The 17,976-nt window shown below is 39.6% G+C and overlaps 1 protein-coding gene and 1 pseudogene across 1 annotated transcript; one reads left to right on the top strand and one right to left on the bottom strand.

The window, feature by feature from the left end:
- Positions 1-6,267: 6,267 nt before the first annotated feature.
- On the top strand, positions 6,268-7,230 carry LOC121476172 (olfactory receptor 52B4-like). Its single transcript, XM_041729902.1, has one exon. The coding sequence runs from the start codon at positions 6,268-6,270 to the stop codon at positions 7,228-7,230; it is 963 nt and encodes a 320-aa protein (XP_041585836.1).
- A 9,695-nt stretch (positions 7,231-16,925) lies between these two features.
- Positions 16,926-17,617, bottom strand: LOC121476408 (annotated as a pseudogene).
- Between the last annotated feature and the right edge of the window lie 359 nt (positions 17,618-17,976).

The following is a 17,976-nucleotide window of genomic DNA, read 5'->3' on the forward strand; positions in this document are numbered from 1 at the left end:
GTGAAAAGGAATAATGGGGAAAGGAGAAAAAATGAGTGGGAAATATCAGAAAGGGAGACAGAACATGAAAGACTCCTAACTCTGGGAAATGAACTAGGGGTGGTGGAAGGGGAGGTAGGCGGGGGGTGGGGGTGACTGGGTGACGGGCACTGAGGGGGGCACTTGATGGGATGAGCACTGGGTGTTATTCTATATGTTGGGAAATTGAACACCAATAAAAAATAAATTTACAAAATCCTAAAACATCAGACTTAAAAATTAATTAATTAATTAATTAATTTAATAAATTTTGGCATTTTTCCAGCAATACCTGAGGCTCTCTTATTTTTTCCATTCTTTTACTCTCTCTTCATTTGGATAATTCTATTGATAAATCTTATGGTTAATTAGTAAACTGTATTTACCCTTTGACTGCTGTAGCTACATTTGTATAAGACAGGATCTTATTTTTTTTTATAGATGAGTAACATTCCATTGTTTGTGTATGAAACTTATGAAAACTTCCACAGGCTCATTTTCATTAAAAACACAAGCTTATAAATTATTGGTACATATTAGAAGTATTTATATTCCTGTTGAAAATGAGTTAACATTCATTAAAATAGGCCTCTAGCAAGGCTATATTAGGTGGAAAAGACTTTCCTATCAGAGCATCTTGAGAAAAGAAGAGAGAAGAGGATCAGAAGGAAGGGAGGGAGATGGTAAATGGTTTTATTTTTTTTAATTTTTTTTACTGGAGTTCAATTTGCCAACATATAGTATAACACCCAGTGCTCATCCCAGTGGTTTTAGAGACCCAGCCCATTTGGGAAGAAGGCGAGGCTGGTGGAAACTGGCTCTGTCCCTGGAGCTCCAGTGTAAGTGCTCCCTCCAGGGTTCCACAAAAGAGGACAAACAGCCCAATCCTGACCCACAAAGCTGAATTTTATTACAGTCTCATCATCTGTTCCTGACACTCAGCCTAAAACTGGTGAGTGAATTAGATATCTGTGGGTTGGGAGTTTTCCAGGTCAAAGTAAGGGCTGGGCTAGTGTTCTTGACAGGCCAAAGTAAGGACGGGGCTAGTGTTCTTGACAAGCCAGAGGTGACAGGACCTTTAAAGTCTGTTTATACATGTGGACAAAGAGTGGTAAAGATTAGTCACACAAGTCTGATTGGTTCTAGCAGATGTGGAAAGTGAGGTCTGGGAGGGAAGCTGAGGATGCATGGGCCAGATGGAAGCTCCTGAAGAGTGGCAAATTAAGAATCCTATCAAATGGCAGATGCCCTAAATAATTAAACTAGAGAAAACAGAAAATGCATTTACTTCAACTATGGACCCCTCCTGGAAAGCCACAAAAGGAGCCATAAGAATGGCATCAAACTAATCACCTACCCCAAACCAGATGTTGGAGGGGACTCTGGGTAAGGAGCCAGGACATCTTTGTGGGTGTGAGAACTAGGAACCAAATTTTCCTCCCAAGAAAGAAAAAAAAATCAAGCCACCAAGAGAGGGAGCTGGACTGGAAGAAATAATGTTAGCAAATGTAAAATTTATCTTAGCTCCTGAGCTAGATATTTTAAGGTACTCCTTCATCTAATATCTCCTTAAACACCATAAAGAAGGTATTTTATTATTAGCTCCATTTCTTCTTCATTCTGGTGAAAACAGGATTAGACATGGCTGTCTTCTTAGGGGGTACCCTCTGAGCCCATTATACCTGGAATATTTTACTGAACCCATCTGTTTCTACACTCATCATTCTCTCCAGTCCATTAGTCTAGTTAGGACAGATACATGAAAAATAGCTCCAAATAAGTATGTTGGATGATTAAGTTAATAAATAAAGGAAAGTATGCTAGGAAGCAAATAGTAAAATTATATGTTAGTTTCTCTCAGAATATTGCACCCTCTTCCCAGAAATAATACCTTTCTTTTTCCACCTTCAATCATTTTTTAAGATTTATTTATTCATTTGAGAGAGAGAGAGAGAGAGAATGAACATGTGCAAGAACAGGCAAGAGGAGAGGCAGAGGGAGAGAATCCTCAAGCAGACTCCCAACAGAGCTAGGAGCCCAACACAGTCTGGTCTCACCACCCTGAGACCAGGACCTGAGCTGAAACCAAGAGTCAGACTCAACCAATTGAGCCACTCAGGTACCCCTCAGTCATTTCTAAGCTTAGTTCCCCAAGGTGTGAATATTGAAACACATAAGCCGTGACTATTACCTCTTAAAATTCTCTTGATCATATTCAAAAGTGAGCAAATTGAATGTGGTGAAGTCAAATTTCAAACTCATTTCCATCAATTATTGATTGGGAAATTTGGGAAATGATTCATATTCTCTGAGTCTTTCTTTATGGGTGAAATGCAGATAATATCCACTTCCTAGAGTGGACGTCTGCTTCCTACATGAAGAGTATACAAAATTCCATATGAAGTGTGCATACTGCAATCCCTGGCATAAAACAATGCTTAGCAAATATTAATTTAATTCATCTGTGAGTGTGTTATGTTCAGATCCATTCTATTCATGGAACAAAATGTACCTTATAACATCTAGTCTCTTCAATCAATTACTATTGTAATAAACCTCATAGGTGATCATTCTAAACTAATAGCTTCAAGACGTGTGATGGCTGCCCCATGTGTGAAGCTGTGATCAAGGCTCTTAATTGCCTGTGCGCCCCTCCCTGCCTCTCAAGCACTCCTTATGCACCTGTCACCCTAGGTTGGAAATTTTTTATGAACATACTGTGCAGTGATCAGTATATTCACCTTTTATTATGCTGCCTCTCTTCTCTCTTCAGTCTTTATGATAAACTAGTCAATGTCAACGTCAAGTTCAAATATCATCTTGTTACAGCCTCCCAGGGCATGCATAATGATTTTATCTATAGTCATAATCCTCTGTTTGAAAGTGAAATACATACTAATAACTCTTAGATTAGTTGAAAAAGGAGATAAGTATAATTGGCTGTCACTCATTAGGGCTCAGACCATATTCTTCATCTTTGCAAATTTCCTATTTGTATGTTCAGAGAAAATGGAAAGTGTGATTTATGCCAAAAGCTCAGGTGACTTCACAAAGAATGTTAATATATTAATATAAATCCTCTTAACAATATATTAGAAGGGTCCCTATCAAAATATCATGGACTTTCTTCAGAGAGTTGGAACAAATAATCTTAAGATTTGTGTGGAATCAGAAAAAGACCCCAAAGAGCCAGGGTAATATTAAAAAAGAAAACTATCGCCAGGGGCATCACAATGCCAGATTTCAGGTTGTACTACAAAGCAATGGTCATCAATGGACTCTGTGGTACTGGCACAATTTAAAAAGACATATAGATCAATGGAAAAGAATAGAGAATCCAGAAGTGGACTCAATTCTAGTACTGGACTTCTATCCAGTAGTCCCTCAATTCTATGGTTCACTAATAGTTGACAAAGCAGGAAAGACTATCCACTGGAAAAAGGACAGTCTCTTCAATAAATGGTGCTGGGAAAATTGGACATCCACATGCAGAAGAATGAAACTAAACCAATCTCTTACACCATACACAAAGATAAACTCAAAATGGATGAAAGATCTAAATGTGAAACAAGAATGATCAAAATCCAAGAGGAGAACACAGGAAACAACCTTTCTGAACTTGACCACAGCAACTTCTTGCAAGATACATCCATGAAGGCAAGAGAAACAAAAGCAAAAATGAATTATTGGGACTTCATCAAGATAAGAAGCTTCTGCACAGCAAAAGAAAGTCAACAAAACTAAAGAACAACCTACATCTTCGCCGATGACATGATACTGTACATAGAAAACCCAAAAGCCTCCACCCCAAGATTGCTAGAACTCATACAGCAATTTGGTAGCGTGGCAGGATACAAAATCAATGCCCAGGAATCAACGGCATTTCCAAACACTAACAATGAGACTGAAGAAAGAGAAATTAAGGAGTCAATCCCATTTACAATTGCACCCAAAAGCATAAGATACCTAGGAATAAACCTAACCAAAGAGGTAAAAGATCTATACCCTAAAAACTATAGAACACTTCTGACAGAAATTGAGGAAGACACAAAGAGATGGAAAAATATTCCATGCTCATGGATTGGCAGAATTAATATTGTGAAAATGTCAATGTTACCCAGGGCAATTTACACGTTTAATGCAATCCCTATCAAAATACCATGGACTTTCTTCAGAGAGTTAGAACAAATTATTTTAAGATTTGTGTGGAATCAGAAAAGACCCCGAATAGCCAGGGGAATTTTAAAAAAGAAAACCATAGCTGGGGGCATCACAATGCCAGATTTCAGGTTGTACTACAAAGCTGTGGTCATCAAGACACTGTGGTACTGGCACAAAAACAGACACATAGATCAATGGAACAGAATAGAGAACCCAGAAGTGGACCCTGAAATGTATGGTCATCTAATATTCGATAAAGGAGGAAAGACTATCCATTGGAAGAAAGACAGTCTCTTCAATAAATGGTGCTGGGAAAATTGGACATCCACATGCAGAAGAATGAAACTGGACCACTCTCTTTCACCATACACAAAGATAAACTCAAAATGGATGAAAGATGTAAATGTGAGACAAGAGTCCATCAAAATCATAGAAGAGAACACAGGCAATACCCTTTTTGAACTCGGCCACAGTAACTTCTTGCAAGATACATCCACAAAGGCAAAAGAAACAAAAGCAAAAATGAACTATTGGGACTTCATCAAGATAAGAAGCTTTTGCACAGCAAAGGATACAGTCAACAAAACTAAAAGACAACCTACAGAATGGGAGAAGATATTTGCAAATGACATATCAGATAAAGGGCTAGTTTCCAAGATCTATAAAGAACTTATTAAACTCAACACCAAGAAACAAACAATCCAATCATGAAATGGGCAAAAGACATGAAGAGAAATCTCACAGAGGAAGACATGGACATGGCCAACAAGCACATGAGAAAATGCTCTGCATCACTTGCCATCAGGGAAATACAAATCAAAACCACAATGAGATACCACCTCACACCAGTGAGAATGGGGAAAATTATTTATATATGCATGTGGTTTCTCCAGGAAACCACAAATGTTGGAGAGGATGCTGGAGAAAAGGGAACCCTCTTACACTGTTGGTGGGAATGTGAACTGGTGCAGCCACTCTGGAAAACTGTGTGGAGGTTCCTCAAAGAGTTAAAAATAGACCTGCCCTACGACCCAGCAATTGCACTGTTGGGGATTTACCCCAAAGATTCAGATGCAATGAAACGTCGGGACACCTGCACCCCGATGTTTCTATCAGCAATGTCCACAATAGCCAAACTGTGGAAGGAGCCTCGGTGTCCATCGAAAGATGAATGGATAAGATGTGGTCTATGTATACAATGGAATATTACTCAGCAATTAGAAACGACAAATACCCACCATTTGCTTCAACGTGGATGGAACTGGAGGGTATTATGCTGAGTGAAATAAGTCAATCGGAGAAGGACAAACATCATATGTTCTCATTCATTTGGGGAATATAAATAATAGTGAAAGGGAATATAAAGGAAGGGAAAAGAAATGTTGGGAAATATCAGGAAGGGAGACAGAACATAAAGACTCCTAACTCTGGGGAAACGAACTAGGGGTGGTGGAAGGGGAGGAGGGCGGTTGTTGGAGGGGAATGGGTGGCGGGCACTGAGGTGGACACTTGACGGGATGAGCACTGGGTGTTTTTCTGTATGTTGGTAAATTGAACACCAATAAAAATTAATTAAAAAAAAAGAAACGACAAGTACCATTTGCTTCGATGTGGATGGAACTGGAGGGTATTATGCTGAGTGAAATAAGTCAATAGGAGAAGTACAAACATTATATGGTCTCATTCACTTGGGGAATATAAAAAAATAGTGAAAGGGAATAAAGGGGAAAGGAGAAAAAATGAGTGGGAAATATCAGAAAGGGAGACAGAACATGAGAGACTCCTAACTCTGGGAAACGAACTAGGGGTGGTGGAAAGGGAGGTAGGCGGGGGGTGGGGGTGACTGGGTGACGGGCACTGAGGGGGGCACTTGATGGGATGAGCACTGGGTGTTATTCTATATGTTGGCAAATTGAACACCATTAAAAAATAAATTTATAAATGAAATAAAATAAAAATATATATACACAAAAAATAATGAAAATAAACAAAAAAAATAAAATTTAAATTTAAAAAGAATATATTAAAAGGAATATGTGTTTTCTTCTATGTGACTAGGAGGTGAAGCCCTGAAAGGTCTCTCTAGGTATGACTGCCTTAAACTACACTGCTGTTAGCCACACGGTCTTCCACTTGCTGGGTATCCCTGGGCTAGAAGACCAGCATATGTGGATTTCCATTCCCTTCTTCATTTCCTACGTCATCGCCCTGCTTGGGAACAGCCTGCTCATCTGCATTATCCTCACGAAGCGCAGCCTCCATGAACCCATGTACCTCTTCCTCTGCATGCTGGCTGGAGCAGACATTGTCCTCTCCACCTGCACAGTACCACAGGCCTTGGCCATCTTCTGGTTCCATGCTGGGGAGATCTCCTTGGATCGCTGCATTACTCAGCTCTTCTTCATCCATACAACCTTCATCTCTGAGTCAGGGATCTTGCTGGTGATGGCCTTTGACCGCTACATTGCCATATGCTACCCACTGAGATACACCACTATTCTTACAGGTGTGCTGATTGGGAAAATCGGTGTGACCATCTTCCTGAGAAGTTATGGTACAATTTTCCCCATAATATTTCTTTTGAAAAGATTGACCTTCTGCCAAAATAATATTATTCCACATACCTACTGTGAACACATTGGTTTGGCCAAATATGCTTGTAATGACATTTATGCTAACATCTGGTATGGATTTTCCATCTTAGTGTTAACAGTAGTTTTAGATGTTGTGCTAATTTTTGTTTCCTATGTGATGATTCTCCGTGCTGTCTTCTGCATCCCTTCTCGAGATGCTCGCCATAAAGCTCTCAACACTTGTGGTTCCCATGTCTGCATTATCATCCTCTTTTATGGGCCTGGAATCTTCACAATCCTTACTCAACGTTTTGGACGCCACATTCCACCTCATACCCACATCTTGTTGGCTAATGTTTGCATGCTTGCCCCACCTATGCTCAATCCCATCATTTATGGGATCAAGACCAAGCAAATCCGGGAGCAGGTGGTTCATGTATTGTTTACAGGGCAGAAATCACTTTGGTTTAGGAACTGAGTTTTCAGACTCCTTAGCCATCTTATGAAGTGGTTGGTGGGAGACAGCTCAATGAGTTCTGTCTCTGGAGCAAGTTCACCAGGGAGGTTTCAGGACTTACTCCTTCATCATCAAAACAACCTGAGCACAGCGCCTTGTTGTACTGAGCAAGTCTGCTCCCACAAAGACCCTGGGACAGGATGCATTGATTTTCAGAGATCATATATCCTTAATGACTCTAGCATGGTAGAAATAGATGAACAAAATCTCAGGCCAGAGCACTGATCTCACTTCATCTATTCCTCACTAAGTTCCTCAAGCTCTGAGAGGTCTTGTGATGTCTCTCGACAATCATATGCAAAACTCTATTCTTTAGAGTAGAGATTCCTACATTTTGCAGTTATTCCTATTATTTATTTTTATTGTATTATATATTTATATTATTTACATTATTTATATATGCATGTCTGTAACATAAGAATGTAACTGAATTATTTGTTTTGTATTTGCAGAACAATCCCTGAGGTAACTGAGGGGACTGAGACTGGTCTCTCTTGTGCTACGGGGATGCTCAGGAGGGGGGTCCCTCCAATCTCAATGTCGGATCATGTTCTTTGGTGATCCCCTCCTCAGTGAGGCATATAAGGCCTTTAATGACCTGACTCCTGACCTCCTTTCCTGCAACACTGCACATGTCACTTTCAAGTGACCTGAACATCAGACTTACCAGGATATTAATGTTTCATCTTTTCCAGGTCATGCCACACTCTCCATGCCCCTGCTCCACCTCAGTATACACCCTTCATCTGTATCCACTTCTCATCTCATCTCCTCTGTGACACTTTCTCCAACCACAGCTCCTTCCCAGTGTGCTGTTTAGTTGATACTTCCTCTCTAAGATAGTATGTTGTCCATGTTTCTTTTTTTAAATATGTGTTTTATTAAAAGTCTATGTTGCATGTAAAAAACATAAGTTACGAAAAAAGATAAACTTGACATGGAACTCATAAATCCATAAACTTACAGCTCCCAAGCAATGATATTGTTAAAATTTTATCTCCTGTGGCAATATATCCATATACTTATATATGTACATCTACATCTGTGTCCAAATCTGTATTTTTATCGCCATCTGTATCTATAGCTTGACCCACTCCTTCATCTACCTGGAAAATATCATATGATACATATTTTCTGGAAGTACATTATTAACTTTGTTCCTAGTATATATGAATTTATATGATCAGTTACTATGCCTGTATACTATTTTACTGCAGGGCTTGCTATAATTTATTTAGCCAAGCACTCTCTTTTAAGCCCTTGTTGCATGGCATTAAGACTATATTTACAAATTAAGGATCTATTTTAGCTACTGCTTAAGTAAACAGCCAAGATATGTTTACATAAAAAAAAAGATATGTTTACATAAATTATCTGTAAGCGTTGTCTTAATATAAGATGTAAATACTCAGTGGGCTATTATGAATAAGGCTGCTACGAACATTCATGTACAGATGTTTGTGTAAATGTAAGTTATTGTTTCTCTGAGATAAATGCTCAAGCGTGCAATTCTCCTTAAATGTCTATTTTAATTTTATAAGAAACCACCAGACTGTTTTCCTGAGTGGCTCTATCATTTTATATTCCCACCAGTTTGTATGAGTGATCCAATTTCTCTATAACCTCAAAAACACTTTATTTCAAACATTTGACATCTACATTTCTCTGTGGTTCTATTTATTTTTTATTTTTATTTTTTGCACATATAAATAGTCATTTATTCACAAATATCAAGTGCCTTGTGTGTGGCAGGTACCAAGCAAGTCACTGGTAAACAAAAAGAGATCTGTTCCCTGAATCCAAGGAGCCTGTGAGCTTTGCAGGGAGACAGACCACATACATAGCTTCCAATTATTCTGGTTGGGGTAGAAAAGGCACGGGCATTTTGAAAACAGAACCAACTTACAGATGTGTATATGTAATATAGCCAGCATTTCACCATGGTATCTAAAGAGAACACATGCACTATGCACTACCAAGTGCTGGGAAGTAAGAGAATACTTAGAGTACCTGCCTTGTGATGAATTGAAGTGTATCTATCTTCTACAAAATGGCTCTAGGGAGAATTTTAAGATATGCAATATAGTTATGGAAAGTCATACACCAGAAGACAAATGTGAGACAATGCAAAACCACAGCAAAAGGACTGGGACAAACAGCATCCAATCCTGCCAATTCAAAACTGAGATTGACCAAGATCAAGTACAAGTTCTTGAGCAAATAACCATTCTTCCAAGAGCCTACACTTTTCCCTTTCTGTGCTATGTTTGTGTCTGACAAATAATAGTAAACCTCCTGAGATAAGAAATTTCTCATAATTGGGACCAGGCTTAAAGGATTCTGACATTATATGATGTCCTTCCATGATTAAATTGAGTGTGAAGCATTTTGGCAAGAAGACCACGGCAGTGAAGTTATGCCCTTCTTGGTCTCACATTGGGACGTACATGACATAGACATGGCTTATCACTGGGGAATTTTAACTTTGATCTCTTGGTTGAGGTAGTATGTGAAATTGATGACTCTCATTGCTTTACTGATTTTTGGTACAGAAGTGTAAAAGAAATGAGCATATAATGTCAGAGTCCTTATTTTTTTATTGGAGTTCAATTTGCCAACATATAGCATAACACCCAGTGTGGTTTTAATTTGCATTTCTCTAAATGTTAATGATGCTGTGCATTTTACATGTGCTTGTCATCTGAATATTCTTCTTTAGTGCAGTTTATGTATTTTGCCTGTTTTCTGATTGGATTTTTTGTGTGCATTTTTGTTTAGTTGGCTTTTGTTTCTTTTTTACTTTTAGGATATATAAAGAACTCTCAAAACTTAACACAAGGCCTTTATCAGGTGTGTGGTTTGCAAATAAGTTTTCCAAGGCTGTAGCTTGTCTTTTCATCTTCTTAATGGGATCTCTCAGAGCAAAGTTTAATTTTTTTCTAACTTTTCAAAGTTCAAGTTAATAAGAAGTCAAATTTATCAATTTTTCCTTTTGAGTCATGATGCTTCATTCCTTGGATCTCTGAACTTTTCACTACCTGCATTCTACATCAAGCTCATCTCCTGCAAGTAGATGCAAAGTTCAACAACCAGCCAGAGAGGTTAGGACTTCTTTATGCTTTGTAGGGGGTAGGGGCAATTAGTCCTCTGGCACTAAACCACCTGCTTCTAGAATCTGAAGCAGTTCAACTTTTTTTCTATCTTGTCTACAGACCCTTAGAATTTGGGCCCAATTGTCCTCTTTCCATATTAGCACCTGGCTCTTCATGCCTTGGACAACACTGCCATTTCTTAACTTCTCAGCCCTCAGCTGGCCTGGATGCAATGTACACAATGTTTTTACAGAACTATATAGAATCTTTACAGGTCTTTACAGAAGTTTACCATTGTTGCCTTAAAAGACACTAACGAGGAAGCAAATATCAAAAATGCTAGAGTTTCGACTGTAAAGAATTACAAAACTTTTGTAGAATCGTTTATGATACCAATCTGTGGTGAGGGGATAGAGCATAGCAATCGCTTCAGTGTCTGCCTTTGACTCCTCCCTCAATCCTTCCTACTCCCCCTAAGCCCAGCTAGAAGATCTTGTCAAGCTCATTAATTCAGAAAGGTCTTTCTTTTAACCCATTTTATTTCAAATTTCTATGCAGTTAATTTCAAACCGCATAGTTAGTTAGGAAAGATTATAATTCCAGCTCCATTCTTTAGGGTGTGAAAAGATTCTTTACCCTCAGTTTCTATTCTGGAATAATATTCTGGAATCATACTTACTGCCCTGTGTTGTTTCATCAATGACATCTTTGTATCAGTGCCTCATATTGAAAAGATAATTTTTAAAGGTTGCTTTATTGATCCTATTTTAGAACAACAAACATCAATCATCAATTTTTCTTACCAGGGAAATGACACAACTGTTTTTGATGGATTCCAGTCCAGCGTTTGCTATGTTTTCCCTTCCTGTCTGTCCTCCATTGAGCTACAGAATATAGCCAAAAGGCTTTCCACTTCCTAATATTTCTCCTGAAAAGTCAGGTGTTATAGATGTAACATCCTGCCATATATGTTGTGAATACATTGCTTTACCCAATTTTTCTGTGATGGTATCCAAGAAAATATCCGATATGGTATCATCCTAATGCCAATGCTCATCTTAGATATTGTGATAACTTATTTCCTGTCTAATTATACGTACTGTCCTCTGCATCCCTTCCGAAGAGGCTCACCACAAAGCTCTCAATATTGTGGACCCCATATCTGTGTCATCATCCTATTTTCTGGATTTGGGATCTCCACAATCATTACTCAGTAGTTTGGGGTTACATCTCCCCTCACATCCACATCCTGCTTGCCAGTGTCTGTATTTTGGCTCCACCTAGGCTAAATCACATTTTTTTATGGTGTCAAGACCAAACATCTGTGACCAGGTGGTCACCATGTTCTTTATAAGACAGAAAGGACTGTTGTGATGGAACCCCTAACTAATATGCTAAATTTCTCAGAAAAATTGATCCATGCTTGACATGAGCTTAAGCATCAGTATGTGAAAAGAAACAAATGAAAAAAAACAGTCAAAAAAGAGTCCATGTGTTTCTAGAGCAATTGCATCAGGTAGGTTTTGGTGAATGTTTCTTCATTCACTTAGGCATTAGATGTTAGTATATTTGAGGGCTTAGTTACCTTCCTTAACCAGAATTGAAAATTTGACTAGTTTACCTCTATAAGTCTCTTATCTCAATAATCCTAACTACAGAATTGAATGAGATGGACCTGACACTGGCCTTTTCGGGTAATTGTGGGATCATTATGTTTAAGTGTACTTTATGCTTTGAACTGCTTTGATTTTCTCTCAAATTACAACATTGGTCCAGCCATTCTTCCCTATGTCCTCTGTATCAACTTTTTTCTCCTTACCAGATAACTCTCCTATATACATCACTATTTCTGCAGTGTAAAAAAAGAACATTTTAAAATAACCCCTGAATTCACATTTTACTTATATGTATATACTACCTCAGTTGTCTTTTCCATCTGAGGAAGTCATCTTGAATTATTTGTCCCCTTGTAGGCTTGAATCTTTTTTAAAAAAATTTTTTATTTAAATTAGTCAAAAATATTGTATAACACGCAGTGCTCATCCCATCAAGTGGGCACTTCTCAGTGCCCATCACCCAGTTACTCCTCCTCATTTCCTCTTGATCCCATTCCACTTGGACTTTTACCCTCATTCATCTCACTTGTCAAGGTCATAATAGTCTCCACACTGCTAAATCAGTAGTCAAAATCCATCCTCACTTTATTTAATGTATTGGCAGCATTTTGAAATATTCGACCATACTCTCTCCCTTGAAAATCATTAACCATTCCAATTTCTTTGTGTTCTTATAATATTCCTGGCTACACTTGAGAATCTGATGGATTTCTTCATCTTTTAGTGTTTTAAATAAGAATTGTCCATATTACCCATTTCATGATTGGATTGTTTGTTTCTTTGCTGTTGAGTTGAATAAGTTCTTTATAGATCTTGGAAACTACCCTTTATCTGACACGTCATTTGCAAGTATCTTCTCACATTCTGTAGGTTGTCTTTTAGTTTTGTTGACTGTATCCTTTGCTGTGCAAAAGCTTCTTATCTTGATGAAGTCCCAAAAGTTCATTCTTGCTTTTGTTTCTTTTGCCTTCGTGGATGTATCTTGCAAGAAGTTACTGTGGCCAAGTTCAAAAAGGGTGTTGCCTGTGTTCTCCTCTAGGATTTTGGTGGAATATTTCTCACATTTAGATCTTTCATCCATTTTGAGTTTCTCTTTGTGTATGGTGCAAGAGAGTGGTCTAGTTTCATTCTTCTCCATGTGGATGTCCAATTTTCCCAGCACCATTTATTGAAGAGACTGTCTTCCAATGGATGGTCTTTCCTCCTTTGTCGAATATTAGTTTTTTTTCTTAATTAATTTTTATTGGTGTTCAATTTACCAACATACAGAAAAACACCTAGTGCTCATCCCGTCAAGTGTCCACCTCAGTGCCCGTCACCCATTCCCCTCCAACAACCGCCCTCCTCCCCTTCCACCACCCTAGTTCGTTTCCCAGAGTTAGGAGTCTTTATGTTCTGTCTCCCTTCCTGATATTTCCCAACATTTCTTTTCCCTTCCTTTATATTCCCTTTCACTATTATTCATATTCCCCAAATGAATGAGAACATACACTGTTTGTCCTGCTCCGATTGACTTATTTCACTCAGCATAATACCCTCCAGTTCCATCCACGATGAAGCAAATGGTGGGTATTTGTCGTTTCTAATTGCTGAGTAATATTCCATTGTATACATAAACCACATCTTCTTTATCCATTCATCTTTCGATGGACACCGAGGCTCCTTCCACAGTTTGGCTATTGTGGCCATTGCTGATAGAAACATCAGGGCGCAGGTGTCCCGACGTTTCATTGCATCTGAATCTTTGGGGTAAATCCCCAACAGTGCAATTTTACTGGGTCGTAGGGCAGGTCTATTTTTAACTCTTTCAGGAACCTCCACACAGTTTTCCAGAGTGGCTGCACCAGTTCACATTCCCACCAACAGTGTAAGAGGGTTCCCTTTTCTCCGCATCCTCTCCAACATTTGTTGTTTCCTGCCTTGTTAATTTTCCCCATTCTCACTGGTGTGAGGTGGTATCTCATTGTGGTTTTGATTTGTATTTCCCTGATGGCAAGTGATGCAGAGCATTTTCTCATGTGCATGTTGGCCATGTCCATGTCTTCCTCTGTGAGATTTCTCTTCATGTCTTTTGCCCATTTCATGATTGGATTGTTTGTTTCTTTGGTGTTGAGTTTAATAAGTTCTTTATAGGTTTTGGAAACTAGCCCTTTATCTGATATGTCATTTGCAAATATCTTCTCCCATTCTGTAGGTTGTCTTTTAGTTTTGTTGACTGTATCCTTTGCTGTGCAAAAGCTTCTTATCTTGATGAAGTCCCAATAGTTCATTTTTGCTTTTGTTTCTTTTGCCTTTGTGGATGTATCTTGCAAGAAGTTACTGTGGCCAAGTTCAAAAAGGGTGTTGCCTGTGTTCTCCTCTAGGATTTTGATGGAATCTTGTCTCACATTTAGATCTTTCATCCATTTTGAGTTTCTCTTTGTGTATGGTGCAAGAGAGTGGTCCAGTTTCATTCTTCTGCATGTGGATGTCCAATTTTCCCAGCACCATTTATTGAAGAGACTGTCTTTCTTCCAATGGATAGTCTTTCCTCCTTTATTGAATATTAGATGACCGTACATTTCAGGGTCCACTTCTGGGTTCTCTATTCTGTTCCATTGATCTATGTGTCTGTTTTTGTGCCAGTACCACACTGTCTTGATGACCACAGCTTTGTAGTACAACCTGAAATCTGGCATTGTGATGCCCCCAGCTATGGTTTTCTTTTTTAAAATTCCCCTGGCTATTTGGGGTCTTTTCTGATTCCACGCAAATCTTAAAATAATTTGTTCTAACTCTCTGAAGAAAGTCCATGGTATTTTGATAGGGATTGCATTAAACGTGTAAATTGCCCTGGGTAACATTGACATTTTCACAGTATTAATTCTTCCAATCCATGAGCATGGAATACTTTTCCATCTCTTTATGTCTTCCTCAATTTCCTTCAGAAGTGTTCTGTAGTTTTTAGGGTAGAGATCCTTTACCTCTTTGGTTAGGTTTATTCCTAGGTATCTTATGCTTTTGGGTGCAATTGTAAATGGGATTGATTACTTAATTTCTCATTCTTCAGTCTCATTGTTAGTTTATAGAAATGCCACTGACTTCTGGGAATGAACAGAAATCTCACAGAGGATGACATATACATGGCCAACAAGCACATGAGAAAATGCTCCGCATCACTTGCCATCAGGGAAATACAAATCAAAACCACAATGAGATACCACCACACACCAGTGGGAATGGGGAAAATTAACAAGGCAGGAAACAACAAATGTTGGAGAGGATGCGGAGAAAAGGGAACCCTCTTACACTGTTGGTGGGAATGTGCACTGGTGCAGCCACTCTGGAAAACTGGGTGGAGGTTCCTCAAAGAGTGAAAAATAGACCCTACCACCCAGCAATTGCACTGTTGGGGATTTACCCCAAAGATATAGATGCAATGAAATGCCAGGACACCTGCACCCCAATGTTTATAGCAACAATGTCCACAATAGCCAGAATGTCCATCGAAAGATGAATGGATAAAGAAGATGTGGTATATGTATACAATGGAATATTACTCAGCCATTAGAAACGACAAATACCCACCATTTGCTTCGATGTGGATGGAACTGGAGGGTATTATGCTTAGTGAAGTAAGTCAATCAGAGAAGGACAAACATTATATGTTCTCATTCATTTGGGGAATATAAATAATAGTGAAAGGGAATATAAGGGAAGGGAGAAGAAATGTGTGGGAAATATCAGGAAGGGAGACAGAACATAAAGACTCCTAACTCTGGGAAATGAACTAGGGGTGGTGGAAGGGGAGGAGGGTGGGGGGTGGGGCTGAATGGGTGACAGGCACTGAGGGGGCACTTGACGGGATGAGCACTGGGTGTTATTCTGTGTGTTGGCAAATTGAACTCCAATAAAATAAATTTATTATTTAAAAAATTGTCCATATTTAAGGTATACAGAGAAAAATACTTAAGGTATACAATTTAATACATATAATGAAATTATTATGACAGTCAAGTTAGTAACATATCTCCTCCCATAGTTACCTTCTCGTGTGTATGTGTGATGAGAGAACCTGAAATCTACCCTTTTAGCAAATTTCCAGTGTTCAATACAACCTAACTATAGTCATGTTGTACATTAGACACTCAAACTCTTTCTCTTTCCATAACTGCAATTTTATACCCTTTGGCCAACATCTCCTATTTACCCTACTTCCTGAGCCCTGGTAGCAACAAATTCTATTCTCTTCTATGTATTCATCTTTTAGATTCCACATATAAGTGAAATCATAGGGTTTGTTTTCTGTTTTTCCTGTGTCTGGCTGATTTCACTTAGCATAATGTCCTCTAGATTCATCCATGGCAAATAGGATCTCCTTTTAAGGCTGAATTCTATATATTTATATTAGCAGCATCCTCTCCACTTCTAGTTGGGTGACACAAGTTTTCATCTGGCTTCCACAGTTGAATTGTTTTCAGACTCCCATTCTTCTTGCTGGAAGTGGGGTTGTTGGACCTGGTGATTTTCTTCCTCTTCATCTACCTTTCACCAGGAGCTGGACTCTAATTTCCTCAGGACTGATTGGCTGGCACATTATCTCCACCTTTGTGCTTTCTCTGGAAGAAGACCCTTGTAATCTTTGTAAAAGTTTTGGGGAATAAGGATGTTAAACCACTCCCACCTTCCTTTTTTTTTCCTTAAAAAAGGAAAAAGCTAGCACACAGCACGCACTTTGAAGCCGGGCATTTTTAGATCAGAAATGTCGGGAGAAAAAAAATTAAAAAAAAAAATAAAAAAAATAAAAAAAAAAAAAGAAATGTCGGGAGAGATGCCTTTTGGAGGGGTTCCCTCAGAAGAGCCCCCTGGGGTTTGAAAAATGGAAGTATGGAACTGCTTTGCCAGAAGTAGCTCCTCTAACTTCTCTCTTGATGAATTTCTTAAGGCTTAAGACTTTTTTTTTTTTTTCCGGGAGGCAGAGCTCTTTACTGGGCGGCGGGGGCGTCAGCAGTACAGGTACTCCACCTGGATGTTGGCGGCAATCTCGGCCTCCCACTTGTCCCCGTTGCTGAGCAGCTTCTCCTTGTTGTACAGCAGCTCCTCGTGCGTCTCGGTGGAGAACTCGAAGTTGGGGCCCTCGACGATGGCGTCCACAGGGCAGGCCTCCTGGCAGAAGCCGCAGTAGATGCACTTCATCATATCGATGTCGTAGCGGGTGGTCCGGCGGTTGCCATCCGCGGCTCGGCCTCGATGGTGATGGCCTGGGCAGGGCAGACAGCTTCACGGAGCTTACAGGCGATGCAGCGCTCCTCCCCTGATGGATAGCGGCGCAGAGCATGCTCCCCCCGAAAGCGAGGGCTCAGAGGGCCCTTCTCGAATGGGTAGTTGATGGTGGCAGGCTCCCGGAACAGGTAGCTCAGGGTCATGCCCAAGCCTCGGATGAGCTCAGTCCACAGCAGGGTCTGAGCTGACCTATCCGTCACCGACTTCATGTCCATTGAGGGCTCCCGCATGTTCACAAACTTGTAGGTTGCTGCCACTGTGCTGCTGTGGAGGCTCCGGCCAGTGGGGTGCCCTGCTCGTGCAGCCTGGGCCATGGTCCAGAGCAGAGTGGGCATAGTCAGGCAGCGCATCTTGAAGCGCTGCCGCTCCTTCCCTTGCCGAGGGGTAATTTCCAAAACCAGTTGCTGCCTAAGAGTGGTTGCCACTGACGAAAGCTTGAAATAACCTGTATTCACAGTGGGGTATTGGCATTGCTGCATGTCATAATTAGGACCTCTTGCAACAACTCAACAAGGAACAAGGCAGCCCACAAATGCAGAAAATGTGATTCATGAAACATAACTAGCAGGCTGTTCTCCGTATCGTTGCATTATTTGATCATGTATAAACTTCACAAATGCATCATATTGTTCTGCAAGTTTTGTGTTCAATATTTCTTCATACTCGTCTCGAACTTTCTCTTCACGTTCTTTCAACAAACGTTCACAGATCATCCCAACCTGTCATAGAGTAAATAA

This window comes from Vulpes lagopus, chromosome 15 (assembly GCF_018345385.1).
Source record: "Vulpes lagopus strain Blue_001 chromosome 15, ASM1834538v1, whole genome shotgun sequence".
Lineage (NCBI taxonomy): Eukaryota > Metazoa > Chordata > Mammalia > Carnivora > Canidae > Vulpes > Vulpes lagopus.

Excerpts from the sequence above, each read along its gene's own strand:
- LOC121476172 (XM_041729902.1), top strand. The coding sequence starts at position 6,268 with ATGACTGCCTTAAACTACACTGCTGTTAGCCACACGGTCTTCCACTTG.